Source organism: Ovis aries, chromosome 3 (genome assembly GCF_016772045.2).
Source record: "Ovis aries strain OAR_USU_Benz2616 breed Rambouillet chromosome 3, ARS-UI_Ramb_v3.0, whole genome shotgun sequence".
Classification (NCBI taxonomy): Eukaryota; Metazoa; Chordata; class Mammalia; order Artiodactyla; family Bovidae; genus Ovis; species Ovis aries.
In genome coordinates, this window is record NC_056056.1 from 208,454,036 (window position 1) to 208,473,020 (window position 18,985).

The window sequence follows — 18,985 nt, forward strand, 5'->3', positions numbered from 1 at the left end:
GACAAATTCAACATGCACTTACAGTAAAAACTCTTTTACAAAGTAGGTATAGAAGGATTGCATCTCAACATAATAAGGCCATATGAAAAGTACACAGCTAACATCATACTTGACTATAAGAAACCAAAAGCTTTTCCTCTGAAATCAGACACACACAAAAAACGTCTACCCTCACCACTTTTATTCAACTTAGTTTTGGTAGTCCTATCCGGATCCATCAGTATTTAATAGCAATATATATGAGTCAAACAATATAAGTCTTCACTGATGAATGGATAAAGAAAATGTAATATAGACTTATATCCACCCATTTAAAAAAAAGGAAAATCTCGCCAGTTTCAACAACATGGATGGACCTCGAGGGCATTATGTTAAGTGAGACAAATCAGGCAGAGAAAGAAAAATACCATATAATCTCATTTATATGTGTAATATTAAAACAAAAAGCAAGTTCAGAGATGCTGAGTAGTTGGTGGCTGCCAGAAGTGGGGGATTTGCTGCAGGCATAGGTAATCAAAAGGTATAAATTTGAATTATAAAATTAATAGGTGAAGAGATATAACATACAGCATGGTGACTATAGTGAATACTGTACTGTCTATTTGAAAGATGGCAAGAAAATATATCTTAAAAATTATCATCATGTAAGAAAAATATTTAACTAGACTTACTGTAGTGATCATTTAGCAGTACACACAAACATATAAGCATTATATTGTACACAGCAAAAAATATAATGTATCAGTTATATCAATTAAAAATTTAATAAAGCAAGTTTGGAACATGTAGACTAAATTAGCTCCATCCAAACTTCATTTTATAAACTCAACTTAAACCCATCACTTAGATTTTAAGATATCAAATCTCACTAATAACTTCCTACAGGGTTGGGAAAGACACAGAAACAGACATAAGTCACCTGCACAGGAGATGTAGGCTTCCTCCTTTGGAGAGCATGAACTGAATTTCCACAGGCCAGAAGGACACTGCCAGAGAGAGGTATCAGTTTTCTGACACTGAATTAAATCTACCCACCGGGGTCTAGAACCTTCCCTGAGACCAACAGAGGTGTTGACACTTCCACTGTCCCCACAGCCAAGCTGACTGCAGATGATGGACACGGTGATATCATCCATGGGGCTGCGGCAGACACTGCCCCAGGTCCCGTTGTAGAAAACTTCCAGCCACCCAGCACACTGCTGGTCCTCGCTCACCATCCTGAGGGCCAGGAACTCTGAGATTGAAAAGGAGGAGACAGGACACAGTGAGCACCCCACTCAGTGCTCTGGGTTTTCCTCTCTCCCTAAAATTGTGAACATTCCTCTGTGACCAGGCTGAGGAAGCAAGTCCATTAGATGACCAGAGTGAAACTTGTCTCCTTTTCACCTGACATTGTCCATTTCTGTCTGTCTTTCTAAATATTTCTACCATCATGATGTAGTGGATATGAACTGAGAGGAAGACCAACCTGGACACCTGCAGGGAGAGGGAGCTGACTCCTGCTTTCTGACAAAACATCTAAGAGAGTGTATGAAAGGGATGTGGTGTGGACAGTGTGGAGGCAGATAGAATAATGGGCCCACAGGTGTTGACATGGAAGCTGTGTCTGTGTTTCCTTATCTGGCAAAGCCACACATGTGATTAAGGTATGGTCCCTGGGATGATAAGAGTCACCTGAAATATGGTGGATTAACCACCTGAGCACAGTCTAATCACATTCTTAGACTCACTGTCCTTTAAAGTGGAATCCTTTTCCTCATTCTAGTGAGAGGGAGATGTGAATATGGATAATGGTCAGAGAGGGGGAGCGTTGCTGGTCTGGTGATGAACAGAAGGGGGTTATGAGTGAAGGAAGGCAGGCAGCTTCTAGAAGCTTGAAAAGACAGAAAACAGATTCTTTCCTAGAGGCTCAGAAGTGACCTGGCCCTGCTGAAACTTTTATCGCAGTCCAGTGAGATCCCTGCTGGACATCTAAGCTAGAGAAGTGTAAGGAAATAAATATGTTGTTTTAAACCACTAACAATGTAGCAACTCGTTATAGAACAAACAAAAACTAGCACAGTGGCTTTAAGACTTCTCTACTCTATGTACCAGAAGGGTGAGCCCTGATTTCAAGAAAAACTGTGAGAAAAGGCTCTGCCAGGAAACACTACTGAGAAGAAAGGACCAGAATCTCAGCTACTGCAGGAGGCAGTGAAAGTACCTCGTCTTCACGTCTGCTGGAAAGACAGGCTCCACGGGAGGAAGCCTCCTTGTCTGGTCCTTTCAGCATCTCTCTCTCAGGGCTCAGACCCGGTCCTCCAGGGCCCCACCCCTCCCCCAGCCTGCGGACAGTGTGCAGCGCTGACCTGAGCAGATGACCCCCGCGTCCTCCTTGTGTCTGCAGTCGTGCCGCCCCCAGCCCCGGGAAGGGCACCTCCACACGTGGGACTCCTTTCCTGTGCAGTTCAGGTCGTCCAGCCAGATGGGCCCTGATCCTGCCCCAAAGTGAGCAGACCCCATGACACTGAGGGCTTCTCCACAGCCCAGCTGCCTGCACACCACGCGGGCATCGTCCAGGTCCCAGCCGTCATCACAGATGGTGCCCCAGGAGCCCTGGTCAAGGATCTCCACTCTCCCGGCGCAGGGACCGCCCCCGTCCACCAGGCGGAGCTGCCTGCTGTCTGAGGAGAGAGAAATGGGGCAATGGGGCCGTGACCTGGGGAATGAGAAGGGTCTTCTGTCCCGTGGGACCCTCACCTGAGCAGTAGGGGGCGCTCTCCTCTGAGGCCACAGATCCTGCTGGTTCAGACACAAAGTGGTCGCACTGGGGCAGCACCTGGGTCTGGTTTCCTGAAGAAACAGCGATGATTAGAGGGTTGGGAGGGTTAAAGAACAGGAAAGTCAGTTAAATTAAAAAAATTTTAGGAGCGGAGGGAAGTTTGGGGGGAAATGGATACATGTATATGTATAGCCGTGTCCCTGGCTGTTCACCTGAAATGATAACAACATTGTTAATCGGCTATACCCCAGTACAAAGCAGAAAGTTCAAAAGAAAAAAAAAAAATAGTGACCTAGTGATGGAGCTGAGATGAAAGCTGGAACACACTGGTAAAGTTACCATAATCTTAGTGTTTCCTTTCTCCAGGAAGAGCCCTGGTCCTGACAATGGCACGATTCCTGTTTTAAGCCAAGCTTTGCCCTAAGAATGAGTTAAACAAGTTGTTCTATCCTTAATCCACCCCTAAATAGAAGAAGCAAAACAAAGGATTTTCTGAAGGAGTTGTACACTTATTTATCTACAATGTTTGTGGTTTTAAAAATACTTATATAAAAGAGATCTCATGGAACACCAGAGCAAAAAGAAACATTAAAAAATTTCCCAGGGTACTTGGCTCTTAATGTTACCTGACAAAATTTATTTTATTTTATTAATTTTTATTTGACTATAATTGCTTTACAATGTTATGGTAGCTCTCACTGTACAGCAAATTTAGTAAGTTATACACATACATAAGGGCTTCCCAGGTGACTCAGTGGTAAAGAATCTGCCTGCCAAACAGGAGACTGGGGTTCCATCCCTGGGTTGAGAACAGCCTTTGGAGAAAAAAATGGCAATCCACTCCAGTATTCTTGCCTAAGAAATCCTATGGACCAAGGAGCATGGCAGTCCATGAGGTCACAAAAGAGTCAGACACAACTCAGTAACTAAACAACAACAACTATATCTATCTATCTATTTATATTTATAAATATATATACACACACTCACACACACACACACACACACACACATCTGCCCTCTTTCTTGGATTTACTTCCTATTTAGTCACCACAGAACACTGAGTAGAGTTCCCTGTGCTATAAAAAGTTATTATTTATCTATTTCTGTGTGCATGCATGCTAAGACACTTCAGTCGTGTCTGATACTGTGACACTATGGATTGTAGCCCATCAGGCTCCATGTCTATGGGATTCTCCAAGCAATATCTGTTTTATACTAAGTATCAATAGTGTAGGGCTTCTGAGTCTGGTGGCTCAGACAGTAAAGAATCCGCCTGCAGTGTGGGAGACCTGGCTTTGATCCTTGGATTGGAATGTCCCCTGGAGGAGGGCATGGCAACCCACAGTAGTTGTACCAATTTACATACTCATATGTAGGAGGATTCCCTTTTCTAGACATCCTCTCCAGGATTCATTTGTGGATTTTTTAATGAAAGACATTCTAACTGGTGTGAACTATTACCAGCCTGAAGTTTTGACTTGCATCTCTCTAATTATTAGTGATGTATTTGTTAGCCATCTGTATGTCCGAAAAAAAATGTCTATTTAGGTCTTTTTCCCATTTTTTCATTGGATTGTTTGGTTTGTTGATTGAGTTGTCTGTGTATTTTGAAGATTAACCCCTGTTAATTACTTCATTTGCAAATATTTTCTCCCTTTCTGAGAGATGTCTTTTTGTTCTGTTTATGGTTTCCTTTGATATGTGAAAGCTTTTAAGTTTAATTAGATCCTAATTTTTTGTTTTTATTTTCTTTAGGAATTTGATCAAAAAATATCTTGTTGCAACTTATGTCAAAGAATGTTCTGCCTATGTTTTCCTCTAAGAGTTTTATAGTCTGACACAGAATTTAAATAGCCATGATTAAAGTGCACAAAGAATTGATTAACATGACATGCATCCTGGCAGAGAAAAGATAACAAAAACAAATGAAAATCGTGTTTATTATTTTTATCTAATAAGAGCGGGGTATGCATAGTATTAAATTTTGAAAAATAAAGACAAACATACAGAATAGAACTGCCTGTAAAAAAAAAATTCTACAGCTGAAATTAAGAACTAGAGAATGAGTGTATCAGCACATTCAGTTCAGTTCAGTTCAGTCGCTCAGTCGTGTGCAACTCTTGCGACCCCATGAACTGCAGCATGCCAGGCCTCCCTGGTCATCATCAACTCCTGGAGTTCAGTCAGACTCATGTCCATCGAGTCAGTGATGCCATCCAGGTATCTCATCCTCTGTCGTCCCCTTCTCCTCCTGCCCCCAATCCCTCCCAGCATCAGAGTTTTCCAATGAATCAACTCTTCGCATGAGGTGGCCAAATACTGGAGTTTCAGTTTTAGCATCATTCCTTCCAAAGAAATCCCAGGGCTGATTTCCTTCAGAATGGACTGGTTGGATCTCCTTGCAGTCCAAGGGACTCTCAAGAGTCTTCTCCAACACCACAGTTCAAAAGCATCAATTCTTCGGTGCTCAGCTTTCTTCACAGTCCAACTCTCACATCCATACATAACCACTGGAAAAACCATAGCCTTGACTAGATGGACCTTAGTCGGCAAAGTAATGTCTCTGCTTTTGAATATACTGTCTAGGTTGGTCATAACTTTTCTTCAAGGAGTAAGCGTCTTTTAATTTCATGGTTGCAGTCACCATCTGCAGAGATTTTGGAGCCCAAAAAAATAAAGTCTGACACTGTTTCCACTGTTTCCCCATCTATTTGCCATGAAGTGATGGGACCAGATGCCATGATCTTCGTTTTCTGAATGTTGAGCTTTAAGCCAACTTTTTCACTCTCCTCCTTCACTGTCATCAAGAGGCTTTTTAGTTCCTCTTCACTTTCTGCCATAACGGTGGTGTCATCTGCATATCTGAGGTTATTGATATTTCTCCTGGCAATCTTGATTCCAGCTTGTGTTTCTTCCAGTCCAGTGTTTCTCATGGTGTACTCTGCATATAAGTTAAATAAGCAGGGTGACAATATACAGCCTTGACACAATCCTCTTCCTATTTGGAACCAGTCTGTTGTTTCATGTCAAGTTCTAACTGTTGCTTCCTGGCCTGAATACAGATTTCTCAAGAGGCAGGTCAGGTGGTCTGGTATTCCCATCTGTTTCAGAATTTTCTACAGTTTATTGTGATCCACACAGTCAAAGGCTTTGGCATAGTCAATAAAGCTGAAATAGATGTTTTTCTGGAACTCTCTTGCTTTTTCCATGATCCAGCGGATGTTGGCAATTTGATCTCTGGTTCCTCTGTCTATTCTAAAACCAGCTTGAACATCTGGAAGTTCATGGTTCACGTATTGCTGAAGCCTGGCTTGGAGAATTTTGAACATTACTTTACTAGCATGTGAGATGAGTGCAATTGTGTGGTAGTTTGAGCATTCTTTGGCATTGCCTTTCTTTGGAACTGGAATGAAAACTGACCTTTTCCAGTCCTGTGGCCACTGCTGGGTTTTCCAAATTTGCTGGCATATTGAGTGCAGCACTTTCACAGCATCATCTTTCAGGATCTGAAACAGCTCACCTGGAATTCCATCACCTCCACTAGCTTTGTTCGCAGTGATGCTTTCTAAGACCCACTTGATTTCACATTCCAAGATGTCTGGCTCTAGATTAGTGATCACATCATCATGATTATCTGGGTCGTGAAGATCTTCTTTGTACAGTTCTTCTGAGTATTCCTGCCACCTCTTCTTACTATCTTCTGCTTCTGTTAGGTCCAGACCATTACTGTCCTTTATCGAGCCCATCTTTGCATGAAATGTTCCCTTGGTATCTCTAATTTTCTTGAAGAGATCTCTAGACTTTCCCATTCTGTTGTTTTCATCTATTTCTTTTCACTGATCGCTGAAGAAGGCTTTCTTATCTCTTCTTGCTAATCTTTGGGACTCTGCATTCAGATGCTTATATCTTTCCTTTTCTCCTTTGCTTTTTGCCTCTCTTCTTTTCACAGCCATTTGTAAGGCCTCCCCAGACAAAGCTTTCCTCAACAAAACTGTCTTTAATTTTACCCCACACTTGTCTCTCAGTGTTGGGTTCTTGAGTAATGAGCAGCTGAAAACCGAGTTCAGTAACAAGATTAAACATTTCACTATAGAATATCTTTCTTTTTAAGCCTGTTTTCCCTTACTCTCTGCTCTGGGGACATTTCACTCCAGGAGCATCCTAAGTATAGTAGCCCTTCCCTCCCTTACCTGAGCAAATCACAGACACCGTGTTGCCATGGGAACAGTCAGGAACACCCAGGACAGTCACAGGGCATTTCCACAGGAAGGACTCAGTCCCTGAGCAGTGAAATCGGGCTTTCCAGAGTTGATCACTTCCTTCTGCTCCATTTGGAGTGGAGATGGCGACTCCACAGCCGAGCTGACGACAGACAACATTGGCATTGGCCAGACTCCAGTGGGAGGCACAGAGAGCTCTCCATTGTCCAGAAATGTTCATCTCCACCTGCCCCTCACACTGAGAGGAGCCGTTTGTCACAAGCCGGACATCTGTGTACACTGATAGAAACAGACAGGATTTCAGAAAAATCTTATTTCTTTTTTAGCTTGAAGTGAGTGTACACAGAGGCTAAATCCTGACAGGCATCTCACCTGAACAGACAACCTGAACAGCCCGACTGTGGTGACAAGTGCCCCCTGGACAGGGCACTCTGGGGCAGACCCGGAGCTCAGGCTCCTCCCCCTCACACCTGAACTCTTCAGCCCAGACCTGGCCATCGGACTCTCTGAAGGATACTTGTCCCAGGACAGACACAGCCTTGCCACACCCCAGCTCTGCACAGATGACTTGGGCAGTGGGGAGTGTGAAGTTCCCATCAGATACTGGGGTCCAGGCTTCTCCAGAATGCACTTCTACTCGCCCTGAGCAGGGTCCAGCCCCTCCAGACAGACGCACAAATCCTAAGAGAAACAAAGAACAAACCCAGTGAGTGTTCATGAACCTGGCTTGATAATTGGAAACAACACCTCACAGGCAATGGTGGGAAAGTTTTTCTTTCCAGCAGTGGAATAAGAGGGGATAAGAAGAGAGAATTTGACTGTCATTGTCACATTGCATTTTCATGAGCAAGTTTCTGAAGAGATATCCAGAAGGATGGCAGGGTCAGTTTGGAAGGGCTGAATCCCAAGAATATATATTGGTTAGGAATGTTAATTCTTATCTGTGGGCCAGGTAACTTCAAGGCCCAAAGAAACTGCCCCGTGGTACACATTCAAACTTGAGTGCATAGCTGAACTAAATGAGAGTGAAAAAAGATCATGGAATTCGAGAGGTTATAGGCCTAAGAGCCAGAGAAGTTTAGAAGGTCATCCTGAAATTTCTGGGGCTAGAATTTTGGGAAATTTTCTCTGAGCCAATATTCAAGTCACTGGGGATGGGAACATCATGCGGGCTGGATCTGAGTGCAGGCATTAGGTCATAATTAGGTAACCTAATTGTGAAAGAAGTTGTTCACAGTTAACTTTGGAAATGATGAAAACTCAGAGAGTCATAGGAGAGGGAGGGAATGATCCTAGCCATCTTTCTTAAAAACCTAGGATTTATGAACACACCTGAGAGAAAGTGAAGTCTCAATGGGATTATGCAAGACAACTGAGTTAGTTGATTGCTTCATCCTAGACATGAGATTCTTAGCAAATGTGAAGGAGTGATGATAATTTAATGTATTCAAAGGGAAACAACAGAATGGGAAAGACTAGAGATCTCTTCAAGGAAATTAGAGATACCAAGGGAACATTTCATGCAAAGATGGGCTCGCTCAAAGACAGAAATGGTATGGACCTAACAGAAGCAGAAGAGGTGGCAAGAATACACAGAAGAACTGATGCTTTTGAGCTGTGGTGTTGGAGAAGACTCTTGAGAGTCCCTTGGACTGCAAGGAGGTCCAACCAGTCCATTCTAAAGGACATCAGCCCTGGGTGTTCTTTGGAAGGAATGATGCTAAAGCTGAAACTCCAGTATTTTGGCCACCTCATGTGAAGAGTTGACTCATTGGAAAAGACTCTGATGCTGGGAGGGATTGGGGACAGGAGGAGAAGGGGATGACAGAGGACGAGATAGCCGGATGGCATCACCGACTCGATGAACGTGAGTTTGGGTGAATTCCGGGTGTTGGTGATGGACAGGGAGGCCTGGTGTGCTACGATTCATGGGGTCGCAAAGTGTTGCACACAACTGAGCGACTGAACTGAACTGAACTGAACCGAACTGAACCCTATCTATATGCCAATTGTATATTCCTTTCCTATTTGGATTTCTGAGATAAGAAGCCAGTAAGCTATGAAAAAGGAGAGTGAGGGGACGATAGCAGAGAGCAAACAAGTCGTATATATTTTAGAGATTTCTAAATTGCAAAAACTCCAATAGTGATGCAACATAGATTTGGAAACCAAATACTTGTTCAACAAGATTTTAACACCTTTTATCCCCTGTGCTTCTCCCGTTTGCCACCTAACACTGCTACCCTTTCCCAATTCCCCCCATGCAGAAAAGAAGGAATGATCTTAAGAGCTACAAATAGATGGAAAGGACACTCTAAAAGGGAAGAGCTTCTGTGGGGAGTGAGGTGGGGTGAGTGGTAGGTTAAACGGGGAGTGGATGGAGTATGAGAGAGTGACCAAGGAAAAGACTCATGATCATGATTTCATCCTTCAGGGACCCTATTTGGACAGAGAAAAGGTAATCCAATGGGAAAAAAAAAAACCCTGCACATCATAAAGAATAATTTTTAAAATAATTTGCCTGGTTTCTGAGTGTGCTCATGGTTATGTATGTAATGGTGGAATTTGTCCTGGTAAAGGACTCTGATTGCATAAGTATGTGAACTTTGAAGTCTCAAAAAGAATGATGTAACAGAATAAAAATCTACTATAGAGAGCAGGAGAGAACAGAAAAGACACCACAGAAATCAAAGAATTGAAGGATTAGCTTGACCACTGATATAAGAATGAATGATGAGGGAAGGATGATCTGCTTGCCTCTTATTATTAATCCACTTTCATCTGCCCAGAGAGGCCCGGGTCAGGACCCCTAGCCTCCTCTGGCTGGGAGTTTGGTCACAGGCTACACATTCTGATTAAAACATTTTTGTTTAACTGGTTGTTTTTGTTGCTCAGTCACTCAGTCGTGTTCGACTCTTTGTGACCCCATGGACTGCAGCACTCCAGGCTTCCCTGTCCTTCACTATCTCCCTGAGTTTACTCAAACTCATGTCCATTGTTTCAGTGATGCCATCCAACCATCTCATCCTCTGTCGTCCCCTTCTTCTCTGGTCTTCAATCTTTCCCAGCCTCAGGGTCTTTTCCAATTAGTCATTTCTTCTCATCATGTGGCCAAAGTATTGGAGCTTCAGCTTCGGCATACATCCTTCCAATGAGTTATTCAGGGTTGATTTCCTTTAGGATTGACTGATTTGATCTCCTTGCTGTCCAAGGGACTCTCCAGAGTCTTCTCCAGCACCACAGTTCAAAAGCATCAATTCTTCAATGCTCAGCCTTCATTATGATCCAACTCTCACGTCCATACATAACTACTGGGGAAAAAAAAAAAAGCATAGCTTGACTTATATGGACATTTGTCACAAAGTAATGTCTCTGCTTTTTAATATGCTGTCTAGGTTTGTCATAGCTTTTCTTCCAAGGAGCAAGTGTCTTTTAATTTCATGGCTGCAGTCACAGTCTGCAGTGATTTTGGAGCCCAAGAAAATAAAGTCTGTTGATGTTTCCATTTTTTCCTCATCTCTTTGCCATGAAGTGATGGGACTGGATGCCATGATATTAGTTTTTTGAATGTGGAGTTTCAAGCCAGCTTTTTCACTCTTCTCTTCCACTTTCATCAAGAGTCTCTCCTCTGTTCCTCTTTACTTTCTGCCATTAGGGTGGTGTCATCTGCATATCTGAGGTTATTGATATTGTTATATTAATTCTGCGATTAAAAATTTAGACAGAACAAGAAAAAGGTATTTCTTGTATTCTGTTTTATATACCCTGATACATGTGAAATATTCAAATATATGCTGAATAATCAATAAAGTCTTATGCATAACAGGATAGAGACTTCTGAGATAAAGTATATCTTTTTTATTTTCTATTTGATTTTAAAATTTACATGGAAGAATAAGTGTGTGATAATTCCAAGGTAATTATTAAATAAAAGACAGATGTGAGTGAAGATATTAAATATAGTAAAGACATATCCTTGTCTGGTCTCTTGCTGTGTACACATCCTGTGTCCTTAGGCACACGTAGCATCCTTCACACCACATTTGGCCCCTCAGTGCTGCTCAGAGAACCTCACACTTGCCTTCATCAGCTCCCATTGCCATTCTCCTTCCTCCCAGCTACTATGAAATCTTTTCCACCTTCTTCAAAAATTATATTTGTCCACTTACTCCAAATAAGCCCCCAAATGCAATTCTCTTATATCATTGAAGTCATCAAATATAAACTATATAATCTCTTAACATAAAACACAGAAATTCAAGTTTTATTACCTCCACCTTGGACTTGTCAGTACATGGCTAAGTGTTCCTCCAAAGTTTGCATTTATACAGATATTGTAAAGGAAAAATTTGAGAGGGAGACTTTTCTAGTAACAATGGAAGAATTAACACTCAGACCATTCCATAAGCAATTCTCTACCATCAAAGAACAATGAACATTTATGCCTAAATTTACAAAGGAAACTTGAAATCTGGCACAAATCCATTAGAATCTCTGATCTGTTAAATGATAACCCCTGTAGGGATACCCTGTATACATGTAAATGATATCCTCCTATAGTAGGAGTAGCCTCCACTCATACTAGCCTAGTGCAAAATAATGTCTCACACTGTCTGTATAGAAACAACTCCACCCAGGAAAGTACATCCTCATTTTTTGTCCCTCCCACTCATAGCCTTCCTGTGCAAAGGGAGTGTGTATGTGGCTGTTAGCAAATGTTTCACTCTTACAAAAAGTGAATTATGAAAAAAAAATGATGAGGATTTATTTTAACTGGAAGAATAAACAAAGTTATTTTAGTGTCAGGTAAGAGCACTGGAGAAGAACAGAATAGCAGAGACTTGTAAGAGGAAAGTATACGAAGCTCATTGCTCACAGCTACAGGGCACTCGGGGAGGATGGGTAGTTGTCTCAGTCCTCTCTAGCCCACCAGTGCCCTATTGTCCCTCTGATCAGACACCAGCTTTCTTGGAACATTCCATTCTCCCCGCTGGTGGGCATGAACTGACCATACCTGAGCAGATGACTCCTGCATCCTCGCTGTGATCGCAGTAGTGCTTCCCCCAGCCCCAGGAAGGGCACCTCCACACATGGGACTCCTTTCCTGTGCACTTCACGTTGCCCAGCCAAATGGGCCCTGATCCCGCCCCAAAGGAAGAAGAGACAGTGGCTTGGAGGGCTTTTCCACAGCCCAGTTGTCTGCACACCACATGGGCATCATCCAGGTCCCAGCGGTCATCACAGATGGTGCCCCAGGAGCCCTGGTCAAGGATCTCCACTCTCCCGGCGCAGGGACCACCTCCGTCCACCAGGCGGAGCTGTCTGCTACCTGAGGAGAGAGAATTTGGACACGGGGCGTTGACCTGGAGAATGAGAAGGGTCGTCTGTCCTGTGGGACCCTCACCTGAGCAGTACTGAGGCTGCAGACTCTGCTGGTTCTGATATGGAATCTTTGCACTCGTGCAGAAGGCAATGGCAACCCACTCCAGTACTCTTGCCTGGACAATCCCATGGACAGAGGAGCCTGGTAGGCTGCAGTCCATGGGGTCGCTAAGAGTCAGACACGATTGAAGCGACTTGGCAGCAGCAGCAGCAGCACTGCACTGGGCAGCAGCTGGGTCTGGTTTCTTATAGCAGTGGCAAGAGAATTAATAAGGTTGAAAAGTAGGAGGAAAGGTTTTAAAAAAAAGGTAAAGAAAAGTTAAATAATGTCTATCAGTGCTGCACTTTAAGTAAATGATGAAGTAGAGAATCAAACCTAAAATTTTCTACTTCCAGGGAGAATGGAGTTCACAGCAGGCCAATGTGTCTTGCTGGCTCTTTCTAGATACAACTTTAACAGCTGGAAAATGTTTTTTAAGAAACAGTAAATGTATTTGACATTTGTTAACACAACATGGACTAAATATGCTAACATTCTAAAGAGTGGAGATTATTTCAATGTTAGTCCAAGATCTGTAGCTTCTTTTTCTCTGTGGGAATTTACCAATTCATTGCATAATTTAATGATTCAGAATCTGGGCTCTGACAAGCAGAGGACTACTGTTGTGACAGGAAGCCAGGATAATCTGGGGGTTACCTGGTGCTGGAGAGACAAAATTAGACTTTTGAGAGCCTCTCTCACACAGCACGTTTTCTCCTCAAATCTTTGCCCAGTATATAAGCTGTGAAGGGCAGGAAGCTAGAGAACTATATAAAAAGACTTGGAAAGCAGAGTCTTTTTCATTATTTTCGGTACTTAACTACCAAAGAATATAGGCTCTGAACTGAAATCTCTGAAAGCCTATGTCATAGGGACAGAGAAATCAGAGGTGGACTGAGCGCTACCAAAACTGCAACCCATACTTGTTACAGCTCAGTTTTAGGTTATATTTAGATGTGTGGGTGGTACACACCCTTTCCCCCTACCTGCCTAGGAAAACAAAGGGTAAATCCTTTCAGGTGTTAGAAAATGTATCAGGAGTATCTTACTTTTTCATATATAATTTATAGCACTGAATAAAAAATGACATGACATTTGAGAAACTAGGATAACATGGCAAATGACCAAAGTGAAAAAAGATAAGAGAATACAGAGACACCTATGATAGAAATGCTGGACTTAGCAGATAAGGATTTTGACTACAATCAATGTATTTAGGGGAAAAGAGAGAAGAATAGAATAAGCAGGTAAAAAGATGAAAAAAATAACAAATAATCATAAATAAATAAAAATGTCTAGGAACTATTGCCAACCTAAAATAAAATATCTAGGTTTAAAAAGTGAATGAATAAGTTAAGAGAATTTTATATAGAACTTAGAATACAGTGATTAGAGGAGTCTGGTGACTGCAGCCATGAAATTAAAAGACGCTTGGTCCTTGGAAGAAAAGTTATGACCAACATAGAGAGCATATTCAAAAGCAGAGACATTACTTTGCCAATTAAGGTCTGTCTAGTCAAGGCTATGGTTTTTCCAGTGGTCATGTATGGATGTGAGAGTTGGACTGTGAAGAAGACTGAGCACCGAAGAATTGATGCTTTTGAACTGTGGTACTGGATAAGACTCTTGAGAGTCCCTTGGACTGCAAGGAGATCCAACCAGTCCATTCTGAAGGAGATCAGCCCTGGGATTTCTTTGGAAGGAATGATGCTAAAGCTGAAACTCCAGTACATTGGCCACCTCATGTGAAGAGTTGACTCATTGGAAAAAACTTTGATGCTGGGAGGGATTGAGGGCAGGAGGAGAAGAGGACGACAGTGGATGAGATGGCTGGATGGCATCACTGACTCGATGGACATGAATCTGAGTGAACTCCGGGAGTTGCTGATGGACAGGGAGGCCTGATGTGCTGCGATTCATGGGGTCGCAAAGAGTCAGATTTGACTGAGCAACTGAACAGAACTGAACTGAAAGATGAGAGATAAAAAAGAGAAGAAAGAGGAGGAGGAGGGGAGAAGAGATACAGAGACAGACAGACAGAACTGCAGAAGTAACATCTGAAGATATAACAATAGAGAATTTTTTTAAAAAAATTAATGGAGGAGTATGAAAACCCCCACTCCTAGTAAAGGTGCTGAAAATCAAAAGGAAAAAGGAAAATCTGGAATAATAACAGATTTATTTAATGCAAAAGGAGGGGGGAAAGGAGATAAAAAGGGTCATAAAGCGTGTGTATCAATTAAAAGCAAATGGCAGATACCAACACATCAATATCAGTAACTGCATTTACAGTGAATGGATTAAGATAAAACAAAATTGACACAAATGTTACTTGCAAAATGCCCACCTTATATTATGAACGCAAAGAATGGTTGAAAGTAAAATGATGGAAAAAATGTACTAACTGTAACAAAACTGGAGTAGCTATATCGATGTCCCAGAAAGTAAACTTTAAGCCAAGATACACTGAATTACAGAGGGAATTTTCATGATTTAATGAGATGCACCCTTAATAAAGATATTTTAGACAACAAAATTCAAGATAACAGGACATAGCTTAGAAACATACTTGACAGAGTGAAAAGAAGAAATAGACAAAATCACAATCAAAATGGGGGATTATTACCAGATCTTTTTCAGTAACATGCAGACCAAACATACTAAAAACAGAGAAGAATTCAGTAGATGTACAACAACATAGTCAGCACATTTAACTAAGTAACACATAGAGCAACGCACCCAACACCGCAAGAGTTCACATTACTGTACATGCACTCGGAACTTTTACCAAAATGACCACATAATAGGACAAAATCTTTCACTCTTTGAATTCATACAAAATATTTGCTCTGACCAGGTGGAATAAAATTAAAAACTAATAAGGAAATATTTATAGCCACCTCTATTTGGGGAAATTCAGCAAGATCCTTCCAAACACCACCTGAGTCTGGGAATAAATTTAAACCTTACAAAATATTCTGAAATAATGATAATAAACACAAAATAATGGTATGATAAATTCTTCTAATGAAATTCAAGTAGTGCCTAAGGGAAGTTTACACCCTAGATTTAAAGAGGAAAGACTGAAAGTGAAAAAAGTAAGCTTCCAATTAAGAAACTAGATGAGAAAGTCTAAAGAATGTAGAATGTTGGGGTTAATTTAAAAAGGAACAAAAATTAATGGAAAAGAAGGTAAGCATAAGATAGAAAATATGGAAGAAAACCCTTTAAACATGGCTCTTTTAAAACTGATGAACACTGAGCAATACTAATGCAGAGCAGAGAGAAAATGAAGCTAACAATACCAAGAATTAAAAGGGACATCAGTATAAATCATACAGATATTTCTGTCATACTTTTTGTGCTGTTGTTTTTTTTTTGTTTTTTGGCTGTGCTATTGCTCATGGGATCACAGTTCCCAGGTCAGGGATTGAACCTGGACCCATGACAGTGAAAGCCCAGAGATTTAACCCCTGGATTACATAGTTTTATTAGTACATTTTATACATTTAATGTGGATAAGTACAGATAAAGTGTCCATTTCTCCACAGCCTTGCCAACACTAAGTGTCTTTAAGAAAAAAAAAAAAAAAACAGTCATTCTGACATGTGTGAGATGATATCTCTTTGTGGTTTTAATTTACATTTCCCTGATGACTGACAATGTCAAGCATATTTTCATATACCTATTGCCATTTGTATGACTTCCTTAGAGAAATGTCTATTCAAGCCCTTGGCCAATTTTTTAATTGAATTATTAGGTTTTAAGTTTGTTGTTGTTTTTTTTTTTAAGTTATAGGAGTTCCTTACTATTTTTGGAAATTAAAACCTTATATAATTTGTGCTAGCTTGCTTTTTCACTCTGTTGATCTTTCATTTGGTTTCTGGAAGCTTTTTAGTTTGGTATATTCCCACTTGTCTATTTTGCTTTGTTGCCTGTACTTTTGATGTCATATCCATGAACTCATGAAACCGTGTACTTTTATTTTGTGATGGACCCAAGATATCACATATCTAAAATGCGATTCTTACCTGGTGATGATGTTACACCATCACGCATAATAAAATAAATTCAGACAAATAAATAATTTGAAATTAGGTTTTGAATATTCTTTAGTGGAAATATAAAATTGTTTGCAGAAAATAAAACAATTCAATGTTATTTTGAGATAAAAAATGGCATTTGAAACATTGCAATAAAGGCAGACGTCAAGACCACATAACCCACCAATACACATATACAACCTTAAAAATATATGTAAAATATGGGGGAAATCTTACAAAAATATTTAAGAAAAACAGTAAGTGATGTTTGTTTATAAAGAGTTCCTATGAATAAATAAGAAATTTTAAGACATTCTAGAGAAAAAATATTGTCATGAAAGATATAAGACAATATATAGGAAAGAAGATAATATTTTTTATATAGTGTTTGTGAGAGTCACTCAGTCATGTAGCTCTTTGCAACCCCATGGAGTATAGAGTCCATGGAATTCTCCAAGTGAGAATACTGGAGTGGGTACCCATTCCCTTCACCAGGGAGTCTTCCCAACCCAGGGATCAAACCCAGGTCTCCCACATTGCAGGCAGATTCTTTACCAGCTGAGTCACAAGGGAAGCCCAAGAATACTGTAGTGAGTAGCTTATCCTTCTCCAGCATATTTTCCAGACTCAGGAATCAAACCAGGGCCTCCTGCACAGCAGGTGGATTCTTTACCAGTTGACCTATGGAGGCCCTTATGTGGATAAAAAATCATCATGTTATGAAGAAAACTATACTCTCTTTTAAAATTAAGTATTTATTTCGTTGTGCTGTGTTTTAGTTGCAGCATGCAAATTCTTACTTGTGGGATCATAAGAGAAAAAAAATGTAACTGCATGTGGTGATGGATATTACTGTATGTGTGGTGACTTACCAATATGTACAAATACATAAACACTATGTTTTACACTTAGAACTAATACAATGTTACGAGAATTACATCTCAATTAAAAATTTTAACAAACAAGGTTGGAATATGTGGATTAAATTAGTTTCATTCTTACCTCATTTAAGCTTCTCTGGTGGCTCAGACAGTAAAGAATCTGACTGCAGTGTAGGAGACCCGATTTCATACCTGGGTCAGGATGACCCCCTGGAGAAGTGAATGGTAACCCATTCCAGCATTCTTGCCTGGAGAATCCCATGGACAGAGGAGCCTGGCAGGCTACAGTCCATGTGGTCACAAAGAGCACAACTGAGCAACTAACATTTTCACTTTTTATCATTTTGTGAACCCAAATTAAACTCATCACTTAGATTTTAAAATATCAAATCTCACTGCATCCTAGAGGGTTGGGACAGACACACAGAAACAGACAGTAAGTCACCTTCACACGAGATATAGGCTTCCTCCTTGGGAGAGCATGAAGTGTAATTCCAAGGGTCAGAAGGACACTGCCAGAGAGAGGTGTCTGTTTTCCGACAGCGGATTCCATCCACCCACCGGGGTCTAGAACCTTCCCTGAGACCAACAGAAGAGTTGAGGGTTCCACTGTCCCCACAGCCAAGCTGTCTGCAGATCATGGACACAGTGATGTCTTCCATGGGGCTGCGGCAGACACTGCCCCAAGTCCCGTTGTAGAAAACTTCCAGCCACCCAGCACACTGCTGGTCCTCACTCACCATCCTGAGGGCCAGGAACTCTAAGGTTGAAAGGGGAGGAGACAGGACACAGTGAAAACTTTGCTGGATGTTCTAGGTTTTCCTTTCTTCTAGAAATGGTGAACATTCATCTCTGACCTTGTTCAAGAGATACCCACTAGATGACAAGACTGACATCACCTCCCTTTTAACTGACTTTGTCCATTTGTGTCTGTCTTTCTATTTCTACCACAATGGTGTAGTGGATATGAACTGAGAGGAAGACCAACCTACATGGGTGCTATTCAGGGAGGGGCAGCTGAGTCCTGCTTCCTGATGAAATCTTTAAAGAGTATGTCAAAGGGATGTGATGTGGATATTAGGGAGATAGGGATAATAATTAATCCAAAAATGTCCACATCCCAATCTCTGTAACCTGTGAATATGTTACCATATCTGACAAGAGGGATTTACAGATGTGATTAAGGTAAGGACCTCGGGATGGTGAGATGATGTATTAACAATGTGAGCCCAGTCTAAACACATCCTTAGACCCACTGTCCTTAAACGTGGAATACTTTTCTTAGCTCCGGCTAGAAAGAGAGATGTGACTCTGGATAATGGTTGGAGGCCTGCAGCATTGCTGGTCTGATAATGGATGAAGAGTGCTGTGAAGGAAGGAATGTAGGTGATTTCAAGAAGTTTGAAAAGACAAGAAACAGATTCTCCCCTAGAGTCGCAAAAGTGATGCGGCCCTACTGAGGCCTTGATCCCAGCCCAGTGAGACCCCTGCTGGACATCTAAGCTAGAGAAGAGTAAGGAAATAAATATATGCTGTTGTAAACCACTAGTTGGTAAATTGTTAGGGAAGCAAACAGAAACTAGTACCGCGGGTTTAAATTTTTTGTATGTAACTGGAGAAAGAGCCCTGCTTTCAAGAAAAACTGTAAGAAATGG

The 18,985-nt window shown here is 41.2% G+C and overlaps 1 protein-coding gene and 1 long non-coding RNA gene across 2 annotated transcripts in view; one reads left to right on the top strand and one right to left on the bottom strand.

Annotated features, from left to right (window-relative positions):
• Nucleotides 1-18,985, top strand: part of LOC132659493 (uncharacterized) — a 67,760-nt gene that overhangs the window by 13,185 nt on the left and 35,590 nt on the right. The gene's annotated exons all lie outside the window — the stretch shown is intronic.
• Nucleotides 1-18,985, bottom strand: part of LOC132657161 (antigen WC1.1-like) — a 52,865-nt gene that overhangs the window by 8,411 nt on the left and 25,469 nt on the right. Inside the window, exons 7-13 of the mRNA XM_060413466.1 lie at nucleotides 17,776-18,090; nucleotides 11,999-12,313; nucleotides 7,357-7,665; nucleotides 6,955-7,263; nucleotides 2,740-2,832; nucleotides 2,349-2,663; nucleotides 920-1,234 (exon numbers count right to left, since the gene is read on the bottom strand). Of these exons, the coding sequence (XP_060269449.1) occupies nucleotides 920-1,234; nucleotides 2,349-2,663; nucleotides 2,740-2,832; nucleotides 6,955-7,263; nucleotides 7,357-7,665; nucleotides 11,999-12,313; nucleotides 17,776-18,090 (1,971 nt within the window). The remainder of the gene's footprint in view (nucleotides 1-919; nucleotides 1,235-2,348; nucleotides 2,664-2,739; nucleotides 2,833-6,954; nucleotides 7,264-7,356; nucleotides 7,666-11,998; nucleotides 12,314-17,775; nucleotides 18,091-18,985) is intronic.